Source organism: Gobio gobio, assembly GCF_949357685.1.
Source record: "Gobio gobio genome assembly, chromosome: 8".
NCBI classification, from domain to species: Eukaryota; Metazoa; Chordata; class Actinopteri; order Cypriniformes; family Gobionidae; genus Gobio; species Gobio gobio.
Window position 1 is genome coordinate 41,138,689 of NC_137114.1, and position 20,790 is coordinate 41,159,478.

Sequence of the window (20,790 nt, forward strand, 5' to 3'; positions counted from 1 at the left end):
CAACTCTGAAAGCCATTGCCCTCGTCTCTGAGATTCCTCACATGCTTGTATAAATCCTGAACAATCTCCTAGTCCACTAGCTCATGAACTCCACCAAACCAGGGCTGGGTGGGCAATCAATTTATCATTACAAATAATACTCACACATCTTATCCCAAAACAAATGACAACAATCAACCATCAAAGAGCTTTTTAATTGCTTTTTGCTTTCGGTTGCTGGGGTGTTCTGGGTGCTTAAACACACTACTCAAGTCACATGATTTGAGGCATAATTCATGTCTGGTGCGGATTGATTTAAAGGCACAATATGTAAAATTTTTAGATTAAAATATCCAAAAACCACTAGAACAATGTTATAGATTTTGTTCTGTGTACTTGCATTGTCCCAAACGTTCCCAACAATGTTTAAATCCAGAGAAATCAGCTATTTTAACCAGTGTTATGGACCGTGTCTTTGCGTCAATGACGTCATATCCGCGCGACCCTTGATTTCCGTAGAAACCACAGAAACACCAAAGACACTTTAATATAGTATGTTTTTTATTAGACAGGCGAGCAACTGTTTGGATACATTTATCAACAGAAAACGAATCATTGTTAAACAGCGCAATACGGTTAGTCTTATTGTTTGAATCGCTTGTTTTCTTGATTCGCCGCGAGTAACATTTTTTCCACGCCTCAGAAAAAACACTATTTGGCTAACATGATCAGAGAGAGCTTTCTCCATCATACAATATATATTGCATGTCATTTAGTAATCCTGTTTTATTAATATGATATTCTAATATTGATCGAGATTACTGAAGTGTGTAACAAGCGTCTCATACCAACCACCGAGCGAATGCACTCGCACTCAACACACTCAAATGTATTTAGTATGATTGTTTTAACCATGTAAAACAGCGACTGCGTTTCCCCGCATATGCAACGGAAAGAGCGGAAGCGGCGACTGCAGCATAATCATAATAAAAGCTCAGAGACCGGTGTTTCGCACAGGTCTCTCTCATTAGCATTCGCTCACAAGGGCTCTCGGCCCTTCTGAAAAACGTTTCATTTTCCTGCTTCATACCACCGGAACGCTAATATAATTTTAGCACATTCACTCATTCATGAACATGATTTCTGCCCGAGTCCGTCGGATTCCTTTCCATCGGCTGTGGAGGTGAAGAGTCAAGACTACAACTCCCATGATTCCACGCACATTCATCGCGTCATCAAGCTACGCCTTTGTTTTGAATAAGCGACCTCTAGCGGCGAAACTTACATACTGTGCCTTTAAAGGAACACTCTTTTTTTGAAAATAGGCTCATTTACCAACTCTCCTAGAGTTAAACAGTTGAGTTTTACCGTTTTCGAATCCATTCATCCGATCTCCGGGTCTGGCGGTAGCCCTTTTAGCATAGATCATTGAATCTAATTAGACCGTTAGCATCTCGCTCAAAAATGACGCAAAAGTTTCTAGAGCGCTGCGTAATATCATTGCGCTTATATTGGCCTAGAAAATCACAACTTTTAATTTTCCGTCTGACTTAGTACACGATGTAACTACAGAAGAGTCAAGATTTAAAAAGGAAAAATATCAAAACTCTCTGGCCATTTTTGAGCGAGATGCTAACGGTCTAATCAGATTCAATGATCTATGCTAAGCTATGCTAAAAGTGCTACCGCCAGACCCGGAGATCGGCTGAAAATTTTCAAAAAAGTTGAGTATTCCTTTAAAAATAATTCAAAGGGTTAGTATAACACTCAGTATAAGCAATAGTGAAGCCTGCCTTAGCATGAACCACCAATACACATACCATGCAGCTACAGTATTCAAAACCCTAGGTAAAAACACATCTTGAGGCAGGAAGAGCTCAGAAAATACACTTTAATTTAAATGTGACTTTATTATTGATTAAAGGTATTCATAAGTATCTTACAGCAGAATGGAATGTCGCAACCCTCCCCATGGCGTTCCGTAATCATCTTTGAGTGTGCGCTGATAAATGTATTTTACGTTATGGAAATACAAAAAAATAAATCCGTTCTTAATAACATCTGGGAAGCCAGGGAGAATATATTTTCCTGTTTAGCCAAATAAATGCAGCATTGAATAAAAAGCAAGAAACGTTTAAACAGATTATGTGTACCATTACTTACAAAACAACAGAGAATAATCTTCAAACTAATGATTACATAAATATAACAGAACAAAAAAAAAAAAGTAGGGAAGATACTAAAAGGCAAATTGCGTTTGTGTTGATGTAGACGATCAATATGTCATTTTTAAAGAGATGAATTTGGACTGCACATTTAATGCAGTGTCAGTTCTTATTGCACAAGCACAGCTGATCTAATCATCGATATTAGATCTGGTTCCATATTAGAAAACATTTATTAGAAATAAATCCAAATTGCTAATGAGCTGATGCAGATCACGTGGTTTTACGGAGTCAATTAGATCGCAATTCTATACAAAACCTATGCGACAAGTATAGAAGTTTCCAATTTTATTCTATTTCTTTGAAGGGTCAGGAGGGTTCACATGGGCTTATAACACATCTGCTGTAGGATGACACTGTTTCTCCCCTTGTTGTCTTCAGGTGCAGTGCTGTATTTTACTCTCTTTTGTCTTTCCTGGCAGGTGTAGCTGACAGCACTTACTACTGAGCAGCTGAAAGTCCAGTTTATATAAAAGTAGATTATTTTCCTTTAAGACAAACAAACACAGAGGTACTGCAGCCCATGTCAGAGAATGTTTTGAGCGCCGTGTTAACGTACAGCACGCTCTCTGATCCGTTAAGCTGGCTGGCTGGCAGGTTAAAACGATCTCCCACCAGGAAACATTTACAGGATCTCATACTTATCCACAACAAATGACGTCTCTGAGGAGAATTTGACTGGACTGCCTCCTTCTACGTATGTCACCTTGGCCACCTGTGGGAACAATCCATATATAGTCATTTCCTTTCTCACTAGGACTCATTTTTGTTTCAGTATTTCATAGATAAACCAGCATAACTTGCCTGAATGTCACAAAAGTTACGTTTGGAGACAAAAGAAACGTTGATTGGGAAGAAGTCGTTGGGTTTGCCATCTATACTGAACTCCAGGCTGCCACTCTTGTTCTTCTCATCGATAACGGGCAGTGACCATTCCAGGAGGTTTTTCCTGCTGTCATGGTTATACTGTCCATCCAGATCACCGACCACAGGAGCACCTACTCCTGACCTGCATAATCACAGGAGCCAGGGTTTGTTTATGGTAGATAGAATTAAATGCTTTTGCAAAGTTGACATGCCCTAACTAATAAAAAAAAATATTCCCAACTAATGCTGTACAGGGAACCCTCTCATTTGGTACATTACTATAATAGGGCCTATTATATGAAATCTGTTTTATTATTTCCAGTTTTTCAGTTGTAATTTTCTGGATGCCATTTTGTTCCATCTTAATTTTTTTGGACTCTCATTTAAATTGTTAAATTACATTTTAGTAATCAAAAAGCATGTCTAATTAATTTAAATCATGAAAATTACACAATTTAACAATAATTTATTAAAATGTCAAAATTTCAATGTTTAGAGCCCTGTAAAATATGTCCCAACATATTTACCAAAGTTTTCTGGACTCCATTTTAATGGTTTATTTACATTTTAATAATCAATGATTTTACAATCAATTCAATTAAATGATTTTTTTTTCTTCCAGGAAATTCTTTTTTTTCTGCCAATCAAATGAAGGCATAAAACTTTAATTTAATTTAATTCATAATTTAATCATATGAATAAATAATAATAATAATAATAATAATATAATAATAATAATAAAATAATAATAATATAATAATAATAATAATATAATAATATAATAATAATAATAATATAATAATAATAATATAATATAATATAATGTAATATAATATAATGTAATATAATGTAATATAATGTAATATAATGTAATATAATATAATATAATATAATATAATATAATATAATATAATATAATATAATATAATATAAATACACACACACACACACACACACACACACACACACACACACACACACACACACACACACACACACACACACACACACACACACACACACACACACACACACACACACACACACACACACACACACACACACACACACACACACACACACACACACACACACACACACACACACACACACACACACACACACACACACACACACACACACACACACACACACACACACACACACACACACACACACACACACACACACACACATATATATAAATGTATATATATATTATATATATATATATATACATACACATTATGGACATTTAAATCTTTTTTGCAGTTTAATATTCACAGACACTAGTCTATATCGCAATTTGATTTAAGTGTACTGACCTACTTTTGATTTATTCATCCAAGGTTGGACAAATTCCGTGAAATTCTGCATTATACAGTAAATTCCACTTTCAATTGAAAATAAAGAGTTGTGTGTATATCCAATGTGCAGGCCCACACGGAATCTGCACATGCAGACTTCCGCAGATTGTAGTGCCCGTCATTTGAGAAAAATACACAAACGCGTGCGTGATTGTGAGGGCTTGTAGGCTGAGACATTTTTTTGTGAGAAAGTGATATTTTAAAATGTCTAAAATAAAATTGGCCGCGGAGGAGTTAAGGAAACGTCACTTGTCTGCAAAAATTATTTATTTATAGCTATTAAAAATAGTTCATTTATCTACTTTGGTAGGTATTTATTTATTTTGCTCTATTGTTGAATGATATGAAATTGTTTTTTTTAATGATTTGTGTACAATACAACTGATAAAGTAATATTTCTCCATCTTTTACTGGATGTACTATAAGAGAGATCTAGCTTTGTTTAAAAAACAAGTTCTGTTTGTATTGTAAACCATAAATAAAGGTTAAGAAGTGAACAATTTATATTTTATTTGGAATGTTTTCAGTCATAATATTCTTAGATCTTTTTAAAGGTCCCATGGCATGGAATTTTAATTTTATGAGGTTTTTTCAACATTAATATGAGTTCCCCTAGCCTGAATATTGTCCCCAAGTGGATAGAAATGTTGATCGGTGTAAACCGAGTTCTGGCTGTCTTTCTCTGCCCTTGAAAAAATGACAGGCCAGACTAGCCAATCTTGAAGTCTCCTGTTATGAATTCAAAACAGGAAAGGTTACCTCCCTTTCCTCCGCCCAGAGAATCTGGCACGCCCAAGCGAGCGCTATATTTGTTTGTCCTCGAGAGATCATGGCTTTTAAACGAGCGAGGCATGCCAGTTTCTCAGTGTTTGGATGTACAAATGAAATCAGTCTTTTTTCAGTTCCTTCTGATCTGTGATCAGTGATTTCTTATGTGTAGCTAATTATTTATTATTCCTGCACACAATGCGGCTTCTCTCTCTCCCGACAGAACGGTGTTTTCGTGTTTTCCATCTTGTGAGTCAGTGTTTTTGTACGTCCACGTCGCGTCTATCTGTTCTACAATGTGCATACAGTCATGAGTTAACTCAACATCGGCAGACTCACATCTCTTTAGAGATAAACCTCACGCACGCCGAGGCTCGGGCTGCACTGACTCGGCCTTCAACATCACCGACCCCCAGTACTGCATCTGGCCCACAGCGGAGGCACCAAACGCGGCGTGAGATTAAGCAGAAGGGGGGTAAGCGTGAGGGTATCCGGGCTAGCCAGCCTAGCCCCACAATAAACTGGATTACATTCGATTACTGCTGTTGTGTCTTTGTTTGCGCTGTGTACTCAATGCGCGTCACTGACACTTTTCATATGATAGGAACATATCTAAAAATAATGCTATAATCAACACTTAAGGTCCTTTCACACTGGACGCGATCTTGACACGCGAATAATTCGCGCGATGGTTTTATTTTTTGATCAGCTGTTTGTGTAATGAGTGCTTTCACACCGAACGCGAATGTGCTGCGGCGAAAAAACGATGTTTATTTTTTTCGTTTCGATGTCGATTTTTTTTAACACTCGCAGCGACAGAAAAGGCTTAAACCAATCACATACAAGGAAACAAAGGTGACGAAATGTCCAGTTGATGTCACTAGCCATTCAATCAACATTAACCTTTGCCAGGTATGGCATTTCTCACGAGATTACAGCTGTAGTTGTGTTTACAGCTGTACAGATGCAGTTTGCCCACTATAGGCTACAGATATTATAATCAATAAATGTATTTATTTTTTTTTATCTAATTGCGTCCGCGACTATGGAAAGTGAATGTGTTTCCGTCAGTACGACTGTGGCACTTAAATGTTTACATTGTGACTCAACTGGAAACACAGCAGCTCCGGATCGAGCCGTTCCTTTAGTGTGTGTGTGTGTGTGTGTCTCGTCAGATGCGCTGCTACCGTCTCTGTCTGGAGGAGCTCCTCAAATTGTCCCACGGACATTTGAAAGTAAGTGCGGAACCGGCCATGATAAAGTTTTAGCTCCTGTAGAAGATTAGCATACTCCCCTTCAGACTCTCTGTTCTTTAAGACTGGGTACACCCAAAGCCTTCTTCTCTGTCTTTTAAAGAAAATTAAAAGCTCGTCTCCACTGAATGATTACGTGTCCGTGTTTCTCAGCTGTCGGCACGAATGTTTTGGAATGTTGGAGCTCTGAAACGTCGCAAACTCGCGTCGCGGCTGGTGTGAATGGTTTTGACGCGAACTATTCGCACACGAAATATTCGCTTTTTTCGCTTCGCTTTTTCGTTACGCGTCCGGTGTGAAAGGGCCTTTACTCGTAACTCGTTCATCTCGACAGCTGAAATGGTACATTACGTGTGTTACAAAGTTGGTAATAAGGATGAAGACGGACTCGTGTGACTGGGACTCGTGTTTATTCAGAACTCTCAGATACAAACACAAACTCGCGCTGACAGACAGCGCTTTCACAACTCAGTAGAGCTGCAACTAAAGATTATTTTTTCTGTCGACTAATCTAACGATTTTTTTTCGATTAGTCGACTAATCTAACGATTATTTTTCCGGATTAATCTTATGATTCTTTTTTACTGATTATTGTATTTCAAAGAGGGTAGTGAATTTGTATATTATTTTAACATGAAATCAATGAATGACGACAATATTAATTGTATTTCAGGAAGGGTAGTGTATATAGTATGCCATTTTATAATGAAATATATGAACACAAGAAGCTTTTTAAACATAATATATAATGATACTATTCATTATAAAATGTATACAGAGTAGGCCTAATTAGGAAAAGTTGTTTACTATAGTAGTTGAGTATGATTTACTTATTGATTTGTGTCAATAGTAAACAAAAATGCACTTGTATTTATCTGCAAAAGGTTCACATACAGGAGCTTTCAGCATAGTTTTAATATAGTATAACTAGTCGTCTATTTTGAAGATACATGTGCATAAACAACGACTAAAGCTGCCAGAAGTTTTTGCCCAAACTACAAAGACACATTTAAATGATTAAAGCTAGAGGCATATCTTAACTTTAATGTTACTTTAATCATGCAAACTACCTATATACAGCATGTTATTATGCATATGTGTTTGGGACAGAGGGGAACCAGGTCGCATTAACAGGAGATATATGCAGCCCATAATAAATAAAAGCACGAGACGTACTGGGGTCGGAGAAGAACCCCGGAAAATGTGACCGTCTGTTGCGATAGAGACATAATCTGAAGACCACGCCCACCGGGGGGGGAAAACAATCAAACCGTCTCCATTGACTTTGCATTGCGTGAGGCTGCCTCTTTGTCATTTCGGACTTATAACAAAAAACTGAACAATGTATAAAAGCTGATATGTGACAGAGTGTACTGCAAACAAGCTAAACAAAACCCAGAAGCAAAAACCCAGATGTTTTTATAAGCTGTTGACCCAAAAAACGAGCGTTTAAGGACAAAAAAGTGGATTCAGGCCATTGCGTCACGGGTCATATTACACTGAGAACTACGGCGACTGGAGGGGAACATAATCAGCGACAGTAAATATAATATATAAAACGGAAATTTGGATATTTGACTTAACAGTGACAACATATTTACTGCAAACATAGACATATTGAGGCATACTGAGTGTCAGGATCCCAAAATGTACCCATTCTTCTGATGAAGCGTCACTTCGTATTGACTGTATCCACTTTTATCTTCTTAAACGCTCGTTTTTTTGGGTCGACAGCTTATAAAAACTTATTTCTGTGTTTTTTAGCTTGTTTGCTGTACACCTTGTCACATATCAGCTTTTAGACATTGTTCTGTTTTTTGTTATAAGTCTGAAATGACAATGAGGCAGCCTCCCGCAATGCAAAGTCAATGGAGAGCTTCTGTTTCGGCTTCTGTTTAAAGTACTCCCACACTTTTGAATGTCGCGGTCTGGCTTTATATGATAAATGATCATTTTCACTATGCCCGGGAGCAGAAGCTGCCATTATTCTAGATCTTCTGTTCCATTCTAGAACGTAAATAATGTGCCGCCGACGCGTCAACGCATTTCACGCACGTCGACGTATTTTCGTAGTCGACGCCATCGACGACGTCGACGCGTCGTTGCAGCCCTACAACTCAGTAGTTACTATAAATAACTTTGTTAGCAATCGCTCCGTCTCTGGTACATTAGTGATGTCCGATTCGCAAACTAATCATTCTTTTGAACTGGTTCTTTTTAGTGAACCGAATCAGTTCACCAAATCGGACTTAATCGTTCTAAACGGTTTGCGTCTCCAGTCAGCGCTGATTTACTAGAGTTACAAACTTTCTGACATGAGTGACAGCCCCTCCGACTAGAAATAAACTAATAACCTGAAGTATATGCGAGTAACTACAACAGTTCACTGAACTGAGATGTGCTGAGAACTGATGTGAAGTGAACTCAGGTCCATCTGTCACTCTGGCAGCAGCTCGTGCCTGGTAGACCTCGTTAAACCACGCCCCCTCAGCTCATTTCAAATGCAAAGATGTCAGCCAATCACAACAGTGGGCGTTTTTACTGAAGTCTCACAGCAGACACGCCTCTTGAAACAGGGCATTCAGCCACAGGGCAAACATCAGTATTGAAAAAATGCCTTTTATTTCTAAATTATGACATTTTATGTTGTAAAAATCATACTAACAATATAAGTACACCTCAGGAAACATTATAAAATAATAGAAAAATGCCATGCCATGGGACCTTTAAACAATTCCGCATAATTCCGGAGATTTTTCAAAAAATTCAGCGCAGAAATCACAAAAATAGTCCACAGATTCCGTGTGGCCCTGCCAATGTGTCTCAGTATAATGGATGTTTGGTCTAATATACAGCAGCCTAATATATAATATGAGAAAATAACTTGCTGCTCTTAGCTTTAATAAAAATAAAATTATATTTAATTCAATAAAGTGAAGACTATGCAATAATTTATTTTTCTATTTGATCATTACATTTCTCTACTAATTCTGTACCTTATGTACCTGAATTTGTTTAATTTCACTTGTGTTGCATTGTATTGGTCCTGTTGTTTGTAATTTGCTTCTTTTTAATAACAGAAATGAGAAAAAAATACAAAATTACTATATTGTTATTGTGAAATAAAACCTCTCAAATTGTGAAATAAGAATTTGGTCATTTTGTCCACCCCTAGGAGTTTGGTGTAGGAAATAAACACCGATCTGGCAACCCTGGCTTGAACTACGGGAAATTTATAGGGAAAAAACAAGTCTTCTTTATTTAACTGTTAATGCAGTTAAATTTTTAACTGTTAATGCAGTTGTCGCGTTAACTTCAACAGCCTTAAATTCAACACAGACATTTTCTTCACACACAGGAGGAGTTGCAATCTGACAAGGTTTTCCGCCCCCTTTTGATTGGCACTGATCATTGGCTATTATTAAACAACCAGCCAATGGCCGATAGTGAAAATAATAGCTTTTATCAGCTAATACCGATTACTGGCCGATATATCAGTGCATGCCTATAAATAAATGTTTACACAACAAAAAAAAGGGAAACAGAACATTTCTTGTTTATAATGATCTGAATAAGCACTTACGGCACAGGAATAGTAATGATAACATCATTGAGTTCGAGTCCCTCGTCCTGAAGCTCATACTCAATGTTGACGTCACAGCCACTTCCACTTTCTGATGGCCAACAGTTAACTGAGAGGACAACATAGGATGCATGCATGATTGATATGTTCATGAAAGTGCTGCCCTACAAAATCCTGGAGTATGAAAAAAAAAGAGAAGACTCACTAGTTAAAGGAATGAGGGATTCATCTGTGCTCTGTATCCTCCATTTCAGCACCCCCAAATCACTGTTGAGAGGGAAGGACTTGTCCTGGTTTTTCAGAGCAATCAGGGACTCGGTGGTGAACAGCTTTTTATCAACATGAGGGTGAGTCTGAAGGATAAATTAAACAATGTGAGTCACACGGTCAAGACAAAAGATTTATGAAGATCTAACTCAGTGTCCTTCTAAAATCCCATATTGCCAACAACTTCCCCTTCAAAATACATGCTGACACCATGACATGCTGTATTGAGTCTTGCACACCTGTAGTTGGGCTCCTTTCTTGTCATTGTTGTTAAGGAGTATAGAAATACGGCCATTTTTTTCATCTGTGACTTTCAGAGTGATCATGCCCAGAACCTCCATGTTCTGCAGTCCACCATCCCGACCACAGGTCAGAGAGATCTTCTCTTCCACCCTCATATGTACACTGGGAAACAGAGTTCAGAAACTGCCATTAACAACAGGCATTGGCTAAAAATAATATCATTATAATATGATAATACACTACTGTTCAAAAGTTTGGGCTTGATAAGATGTATTAAACGTTTTTGAAAGAAAATCTCGTGTTCACCAAGGCTGCATTTATTTGATCAGAAATACAGTAATATTGTAAATTATTTTTATAATTTAAAATCACCGTTTTGTATTTGAATACATTTTAAAATGTAATTTATTCCTGTGATGGCAAAGCTGAATTTCCAGAATAATTACTCCAGTCTTCAGTGACACATGATCCTTCAGAAATCATTCTAATATGATGATTTGCTGCTCATGAAACATTTCTTATAGAGGTAGAAAGACAGTGGTATTGGTTTAGCATGAATGCAACGAAAACACACAAAACGCATCTAAAATGGAAGAGAGCTTTGAGATTGACTGTATAATAAAGCTGAGGTATATTTTTACAAACTGTCGAAAGCTACAGAAAAGAGAAGCAAATGGATCGCTGCAATTCACAGAAACTCCAGGTCGCGAAAGCGGATTTGCAGTTATCATTTTGTGTCACTACGTGGAATTTTGGGGTAAAATCATACCCTATATATTGTAGTGTTATATATTGTATTGACAACTCATCAATTCAATATTTACCATCTTATATTCTGCACAATTGGAGGTTTTTAAATAAGCACTGACAAAAACTAAAAAGTTTTAGGGCTGGACGATATGACGATAAATATATAACATTGATATAAGTGATCACCCGGATTTAGATTTACCTATATTGTATTCATATAAAGCGTTCACAGGCAAATTTGTTATGTATTTTCCTGGCGTTTAAATCAGGCTCATATAAATGTCTGGAAACACGATCCTGGCTGCATGTCAATATCCATGGGTCACTGGATGTTGGGCAAGTTTGACGGAACACTATATGAAGTCCAAACTTTAGTTTAAACGAATAATAGTTTGTTTTCCTCACGTTTTTGCAGTTTCCCCTATTAACTCTAGTCATGCAGCAGCTTTTTTGCCACGTGGAGAAAACAGATTTTGCTAGGGCTGCAACTAACGATTATTTTAATAATCGATTAATCTGTCGATTATTTCTTCGATTAATCGGATTAAAAAACATTAATTTCCAATCCTTAATTCAAAAACAGAACTGACAGTGCAAATTCACAGTGCAAAAAATCTTCAGAAAGTGCACAGGTTGCTACAATAAATCTATAAATCTTATATATATATATATATATAAATAAAGAAAAATACTAATCAGAAAACTCAACAGGATGTTAGAACTTGTTCTCTACACTACACTCAGACGCACACACTCACAAACAAAATTAATGGGTTTAGTTAAATTGTAATGCATTAAGAAGTTCTCTAAAATGTCCAAACCCATTATATACTCCTGGAGAAAACATCTACTGTATTAACCTATTAATATGAATGATATTAAATCCAGACACAGATTTAACTGCTGTGACATATTAAAAAAGATTATGTAACAATTAATTAAAACTACTCCTCCTAAAGAAGAACACAATGTCTTATTTTCAATGAATGATATGCATTCTTTATAACAACTTGCATACAACATGACTTATAGATTAAATATGGATTAAATAATGAATGTACAATAAATATAATGCATCCTTATTAAAAATAAAGAGGTGATTTTCTTTGTCTTTTGTTGTTTGATTAATATTAAGAGCACAAATGTTAGCAGGTTAATGGACTGCTGTCACTTTAAGACCGAATGCTGACTGAAAATGACAATAGATATTAGTCATAGTTTGTGTCATTCAAAGCTGGTTTTGATTTTTGTCTCGTGAAAAATGTTGTTGATTAAAATACTGACAAATTATTTGTCAACGAAATTAACATAGCAACAGATTGAAAAATTAATGGGCCAAAAAAGGCAAGTGAATAAAAACGTGTCTTTAGTCTTGCAAACTATACCACCCCTGCTTTACTACGGTTATTAACAAGCTAACGCTAACCTGTCATGCTCTGCTTTGCGCTCAACCGCGCTTTCTTTAAACTCAAACATCTCCGCGTCTTATTGATGGGCATAATAGTCGCGCGACACAACGAATCGATAATGAAATTCGTTGCCAACGCTTTTAATAATCGATTTTATCGATTCGTTGTTGCAGCCCTAGGTTTCGCCTCTGTGTTCCGGCGGGAAAGTGACATTAATGCATACCCTCTATAGAGTGGTGCAGATATGACATCACTTTGTAGGCCAAAACACAGAAGCGAGTTAGCCTTTTAGCACTACCGTTTCTCCCCAATCCCAAAGTCAATAGATTTTTTTGGTTAAATGATGGGGTTTTGGTTAAATGACTGAAATAAGGTCTGTGGTGAACACAAGCTCAAGACACTTGCACGCTTTTACAGCCTCATTATGGTCATAATTGTGCTCTAACTTTTCTATTCTAACTGTAACTCCAACTTTCTGGGGAAATGTTTTGAGATGAAAACTATGGCTGCACGATTAATCGAAATCGAACCGCAATGGCGATTTTGGTTATGTGCAATTATAGAAGAGCAAAGGCTGCGATTTTAATTAAATAAATAAATGCCCAGCGTGCCTGTGATCAGCAGTAAACGCTGATCCGTCTGAAAGCACTGCGAGTTTGAGTCGATTATAATGTGACAAACATCTTCACAAACTAGTAATATGTAATATATAACCCGTTTTAACTCACTTCATATCGTCAGTCGAGTGTTTGTGAGCTGATGTGGCTTCTCTTCACAGAATGAGGCAGACAATCAGCACTGCATACTTTACTATTATGAAAATACCCGAGAAGGCTTGAAGAAATCAAATACACCATATCTTGATGCAGTCGTGTTTATTGTTGTCATATTTAATCAAAGCGTTTCTAACTTCTTTTTATTCAGCTCTGCTTACTTACACAGCGCTAGCTTCACATACATTACATTAGGGAGTTCCTGAAAGCTATTACTTCTCTGAGGGAAATGTGGAGTTTCTGCTCGAGGGCGCCCTCTGGCCTCCAGTATGAATTAAACTTTTTGGTAACAAATAATACTTCTCTCTAAATCAATTTGTATGACAATCCATATGTTTTTCTTCAATGTACAGGAGATTTTATCCCCACAGTGGATGCAAAAGAGGCTCATATTTCATATTAAAGACATGGACTTTAAGAAATTGATATCAGATAAAAAGCACAGATTTTTATTATAATAATAATGTAATTTTTTACAATAAATCCTTAGACTTTTCTAATGATTTTTAGTCTTAAGGTCTGTTCACACCGGGACGATTTTCGCGCGCGTTTATCGCCGACGTTTAACGCCTCGTGACTAAACAAAGGGCGCCAATGTGAGTGTGCACACCGACGCGTAAAACGGCAGGCGTAAAATTGTAATTTTTTTAAAAACGCCTCGGGTTTTGTTCACGTGCCTGGAACTGCTGACGTGACAGTAAAACACGACTTGGTGGCGCTCAAGCACAAAACGGTCTTGCCGAGCACGCATTGATACGACGAAGAAGTAGTAAGTAGACAAAGAAGAAAATGAGTTGCTAATGCTGCCTGCCAGTTAGCAAAAAGTGTGTGAATGGTTTTGGTTTTGGCCATAGACATAATATATCTGTGGTTTTGGCAAGCACGTAAATACGGTCTCTCTTCTTCTTCTGTGTGACAAGCGAGTATCAGAAGCGTAAAGTGCCGCAGCACCACCTTGTGTACCGGGAGCGCATCTACTGAATGTGCACATTCACTCTGCGCATCGCCAGTGAAAATCGCTTGGGTGTGAACACTCAAGACGCGCCGAAAAACGTCACGAAAAACGCTGGCGAAAAGCGCAGGCGATATTCCTCCCGGTGCGTACAGGCCTATAGGCTGTCTGCATATTAACAGGTAACCCTGCAGTTTTTTTGTAAAAAGTTTTCTGTAAAATATAAATATTATTATTTTATATCTTAAATACTCTTTTTGTTATTGTAATAGTAATATTTCTTATTTTGTTAAAGCAATAATAATAATAATTAATATATAAACACAAAATGTTATATACACACACTTTTCATTTGTAAAAATTTAAAATAAAATAAAAAATGCAATCGCAATTTTAACCAGAATAATCGCAATTAGATATTTTCCCTAAATCGTGCAGCCCTAATGAAAACTGAAAGAGTTTTCCGAAGCTTAGTGATGATGAATTTGAAATTGTGGGACGGTGGTGTAGTTCGTTTATAACATACCTTTAGCTTTTAACTTCTGGCGACTGCATTTAGGCTTCAAAACTCCTAAAAGTTGTGTTCATCAGTGATCATTATCTTGATGGACAAAATATGCAAGTATCCTAAACTTTTGTTGATAACCAAGCTTGTTTTTTTTGCGATAATCCAAAAGCCTATGCAGTGTTTCCCACAGATTTCCTACCAATTTGTGGTGGTGGGCGGGCGCGGATTTGGGTGGGGTATTTGGGGTTGGTGATTGGCACAAATATTTCGATCTTGATTCAGTATCAGTTAATATGTATATAGCCTACTGTACATATAAGGAAAAATAAGTTTGCCAAATTCAAACTATTTTCAATTATATTTGCTCACATTCATTAATATTCATTTGTGCTTGTATAAGTATCATAAAAAATATTAGGATGAAAGTTATTAACGTTTTACAATTTCACATTTAAAGAAATCTAGTATTTGATCATGTCTAAATGTATTCAAATGCAAAACCTAAAAATAAGCAAGCAGTTATGATCTGCAATACTTTTTTGAGCAACTAGACTAGATACATGTATATTTATTAAAGAGCCATACAGGCACCTATAGTGGGTAAACCATGGCATTACAAATAAAATTAATTATTTTTCCAGGTACATAATGACTCTAAGTTGCATTGGATTTCTCCATTTTAACCTTAATTACTACACTAATTGTAATATAAATAAGAACAAATATTAGAAGTATTTATTTTTATTTAATTCATTAAATGGTAATTAATGGACCATAATTATTGCACAACTAATAGGCCTATTTAGTACCAAAAGATCTCCTCAAAATATTCAATAAATATTATTAAACTAAAATATAGAACATTTATTTAATTGAAAAATAGTTAAGGTGTGTGGTCACATTTGACCACCAATGAGTATGAGTGTGACCAATTAGTAAGCAATACCTGAGGGCTAAATACAATAAAAACATTAATGTTAACAATGTTGCATCTCCATCACTCTCCATAATAAAATGATACTGTAAATGTGGTTGACGTAATAATCAATGCACACTATGCTGTACTGTTTACCAAAACATAGTGAAACTGTCGTCTATCCATTCAAATGTATTGACACAGCGCAAGAAGTATAGAGAGCTCCGTGAACCACGTGACTGCGCGTGCCGCCGGGAGATGAGAGGATTTCGCCTCTGGCTTTAACTGTTATGCCACATTAGCGCCAAAACGCTATTTATTGTTTGAATTTCGTATTAAAACTTTAAAAAATTTAAAAGCTTAGACTTTTTTAATAACAAAAGCAGGTTTGGCAATTTGAGAGCGAGAGACGCGCGTGAGTGACAGAGAGACGGAGAAAGAAAGTGCAGCTGAACTAATAAGCTGCGTGTTTAAAAAAAAAAAAAAGAATAACGACACGCAATATGTGGCGGCCGGTGTTGATTCTGTGGCGCACCGCCACGAATTAGTCTATGTGTGGGAAACACTGCTATGGGAAAATCCTATTGGGGTTTTTCAAAACTGCAGATTGGCCTACAAAGTGACATCATACCTGCATCACTATTATTATCAGTCAAAAACAGTTGTGCTGCTTAATCTTTGTGTGGAAACCGTGATATATTTTTCAGGTTTTTTCAATGAAAAATTTTGTTTTAATAAAAAAAATGTCTTTACTGTCACTTTTGATTAACTGAATGCGCACTTTCTGAATAAAAGTATTTATTAAAAAAAGCATTCATACATAAAGACTTTTACTGACTGCAAACTTGTGAACTGTAGTGTACATAAAAATACAGGGAGTAGAATGTGCCAAATAGTGAAATAAAATCAGCAAGCAATACCTCTCCATATTCACTGGAGGCTGAAGGACTTTAGATGCCTCTGATGCCTTCCTTCCTGCACTGGATGTCACAATATTTTCTCCTTCTGACTTTAGTTTGTCCACAAAGTTGTCCACCTCTTTCCCCTTGAAACCCAGCTTCAGTGCTTTACCCGAACCACTCGGCCTACAGGAAGAACAGGGCAGATTAACTTCTGTACGCTTATATATTTCGATGTAACATGGCTCACAGATAAAGCTCATACCTGACTGGAGCAGAAGACATTTTGGGCTTCTCTGGTTCTATTGTATCTGTGATGATGGTGGCTGATGTGACGCTGCTCATTCCTGAATTTCCAAAACCTCCGAAGCCTGGCGATTTCCTTCCGGCACGTTCAGCGTCTTGTCTCGCGCGCTGCAGCTCTTTGGCCTTGCGTTTCATCTCGGCCTTCGCTTCTCTTTCTTGGGTCTATTGAAGTGGAGAATTGAGAGAAAACCAGAAAATTAGAGCGCGTTTGATTAAAACTTAAAGCGGAGAGTAATTTTGCCCTGGATGTTTCATCAAATGTCGGACCTCTCTGACAGCCCTGAAGACTTTCTCTTCATGCGAGTCCATCTCAGTAAAAGTGCGAATCTGAGCCAGGTTAACGTTCTCCCGGTAGCCCAGAGCTACGATCTCATCAAATGCAAATATGAGATCAAAACAGTGCTCCGAGATCTCGCTTTCCTCCAATACTCTGCAATATTCAGGGATCTGAAAACATACGGAAACCAATCACTTATTCAAGATACATCCAAGAAGCGCAATAATTAGGAGTAAAAAAAAGTTATCTTTACCACTCGGGAGAAAAGCCTTAGTGTCTCCAAGTCCTCCAGGATGTTGCTGTTTTTTGTAGTGATCAGAACCATGTAGAGCTTCTCCAGGGGCTGGTAGACGTAGCGCACGCTGTCTGTTTCCACAAAAGTGTGCTGCTTGCCTGTATTCATCAATTTGGGAAAGGCAGCCAGAAGGCCCTCAACGCGGGTTCGCGTCATCTCTACAAATTGTCGTGACACTATGGCTTTTCCTGCCTTAGTGCACACCGCCGCTGCCAAGAGCACCTGCATAGATTTGATAGACATTTAAAAATTAAATAAAAGGACCATTACAAAAAAAAACTGGGATTTTTGATGGTTATGGTTGTGACTGCAGCAGCACATCTATTTCAGAAATGACGATCAACTTGCATTTCTATCCCGGTGGGGACTAAATTGAGGTCCCCATGAGGAAAAAAGCTGATAAATCATACAGAATGAGTATTTTAAAACTGTAAAAATGCAGAAAGTTGTGTGTGATGGGTAGGTTTAGGGGTAGGGTTAGTGTAAGGGGAGAGAATATACAGTTTGTAAAGTATAAAAACCATTACGTCAATGCAAAGTCCCACAAAGATAGCTAACCAGACTTTGGTGTGTGTAACTATATCTATTCACTTCAGAAAAAATGTATTGTTTTCATTAATTGAAAGTAGCTGATATAAAATGATGAACAACTTAAGAAAATAAAATGTAGAAATGTTTCTTGTGTCTTGGGGGGACTAAAAAAAACACTAAAAAGCACATAAATCATTCAAATGAAAGCTATTATTTAAATATATTAAGTTAATTCAAAATATGGAGAAATACTATAATAGTACATAAATAATACTAAAATAACAGTTCTCAAGCAAGACATATGTAAAGTTGCATGCTTAACAGTAAGACTTAGGACAGAACAAAGACAAAATATATTTGTAATCACTTAGATTTACATTAATAATTGCAAATAAATACTATTATACATACACACTTGCTATGTTTTATTGTTTAGTGTTTTTTTTATTGCCAAACGCCTGAATATTTGATCAAATAAAAAAAAGCTATCAGATATGAAAAATCATTAAAATAACCAGCATTGGTTGACATAATTCAACAACACGAATAAAAAATATTTTTCTTAATGTTAATAAAGATGATAAAGGTCTGCCATATATACATAATTTAATTGATATGTATTTTATATATGATTTTATGTTTGTTTTTTATGTTTCATGAGCCACATGTCATTTATATTAACTTAAGTCAACATTTGGATTGTCAAAGTCAGTTAGCTAACTTACAACCTGTTATCAGCATAGACATTTTCAATATCTAAATTATAATAAAACAATACAAAAAAGAAACTGAATATATCAATATTTTTGTCATTTAGACAATAACAGCTGTTTGCTTTCGTTAATTACTTAAACTGTAATTAATCCAGAAGGCAATATTATTAGCTGGCTAACCTTTAGCTGGCTAGCTGTATCAGATATCAAAACCTAGCAACAATGTTTCCTTACTTGTATGATGTTTTTAAAGCAAAAACAGACGGAATAGACACTTTTTAGTAATTGACACTGAAAAATGAGAAGAGTTTCAGACTGTATGAGCGATGAGCTACATCGCTAGCTGCTAGCCCCATCCTGCTAAATACACAAAACAAACCAGTCATACCATTTCTGTTCCCTTTCACGCGAGGATCCGTCAGTGGATTCGGTCACGGACACTGTCTGTCCAGCTGTTTCAAAAGCAGAAAATGTAAGAGTGGTGACTAAAGCTCTGTTTAACAGTAGCACATAGCTTGACTCGTAATATCGAAGAAACAGAGCCACGTCTCCAGAGTCCAACCGGAAAAAGTTGCGCCGTGTCAGAAGCAGGTGAGAGGAGAGATGGCGACATCTATCGGCGGAGAGCCGCCACTGCGCATGCAAACAATCAACTGGACACATTCCTGCAGAGATTAGTGGTTTCCTGATAAGAAAGTTGTAGTTGTTTTTTTGGGTGAAGAAATTCATTATCACATTCAACAAGGATCTATTAAATTAATCAAAAAGGGACAGTAAAGACATTTATAATGTTGCAAAATATTTATATTTCAAATAATTTTTTTTTTATTTTAATCAAAAAACTATGGAAAAATGTATCATGGTTTATTCAAAAATATTTATATTTTAAAAAAAAATCTGTTTTTATTTTTCTATTCATCAAAAAACTCTGGGAAAAAATGTATAATGGTTTATACAAAAATATTAAAATTAATATTTCAAATAAATGCTGTTTTTATTTTTCTATTCATCAAAAAACCCTGTAAAAAATGTATCATGGTTTCTACAAAAATATTAATATTTCAAACAAATGCTGTTTTTATTTTTCTATTCATCAAAAAACTCTGGGAAAAAATGTATAATGGTTTATACAAAAATATCAATATTGACATTTCATATACTTGCTGTTTTTATCTTTCTATTCATCAAAAAACTCTGGAAAAATGTATCATGATTTATACAAAAATATTAATATTTCAAATAAATGCTGTTTTTATTTAAATATTCATCAAAAAAAAAACCTGGAAAAATATATTATGGTTTCTACAAAAAATTTAATATTTCAAATAAATGCTGTTTTTATTTTACTATTCATCAAACAACCCTCTAAAAATGTATCATGATTTATAAAAAAAAATATTAATATGAATATTTCAAATAAATGCTGTTTTTATTTTTCTATTAATCAAAAAACCCTGGAAAAATGTATCATGGTTTCTACAAAAATATTTATATTTATATTTAAAATACATGCTGTTTTTATTTTACTATTCATCAAAAAACCCTGGAAAAATCTATCATGATCTATACAAAAATATTAATATTAATATTTCAAACAAATGCTTTTTTTATTTTTCTATTCATCAAAAAACCCTGTAAAAAATGTATCATGGTTTCTACAAAAATATTAATATTTCAAACAAATGCTTTTTTTATTTTTCTATTCATCAAAAAACTCTGGGAAAAATGTATAATGGTTTATACAAAAATATCAATATTGACATTTCAAATACTTGCTGTTTTTATCTTTCTATTCATCAAACAACTCTGGAAAAATGTATCATGATTTATACAAAAATATTAATATTTCAAATAAATGCTGTTTTTATTTAAATATTCATCAAAAAAAAAACCTGGAAAAATATATTAT

At 35.8% G+C, this 20,790-nt stretch overlaps 1 protein-coding gene across 1 annotated transcript; it reads right to left on the reverse strand.

Annotated features, from left to right (window-relative positions):
- Positions 1-1,856: 1,856 nt before the first annotated feature.
- arcn1b (archain 1b) lies at positions 1,857-19,470 on the reverse strand. The gene is made up of 10 exons (XM_079823565.1): positions 19,270-19,470; positions 17,596-17,859; positions 17,333-17,512; positions 17,025-17,227; positions 16,781-16,945; positions 10,549-10,714; positions 10,248-10,395; positions 10,043-10,151; positions 3,009-3,213; positions 1,857-2,919 (listed from the first exon to the last, which is right to left on the reverse strand). Exons 1-10 carry the CDS (start codon positions 19,270-19,272, stop codon positions 2,830-2,832), a joined length of 1,533 nt encoding a protein of 510 aa, XP_079679691.1. The 5' UTR covers positions 19,273-19,470; the 3' UTR covers positions 1,857-2,829.
- Between the last annotated feature and the right edge of the window lie 1,320 nt (positions 19,471-20,790).

Excerpts from the sequence above, each read along its gene's own strand:
- arcn1b (XM_079823565.1), bottom strand. Across the intron at positions 10,396-10,548 it reads AGAAAGGAGCCCAACTACAG|ACTCACCCTCATGTTGATAA; the intron begins GTGTGCAAGACT and ends TTTATCCTTCAG. Across the intron at positions 2,920-3,008 it reads GTAACTTTTGTGACATTCAG|GTGGCCAAGGTGACATACGT; the intron begins GCAAGTTATGCT and ends TTGTTCCCACAG.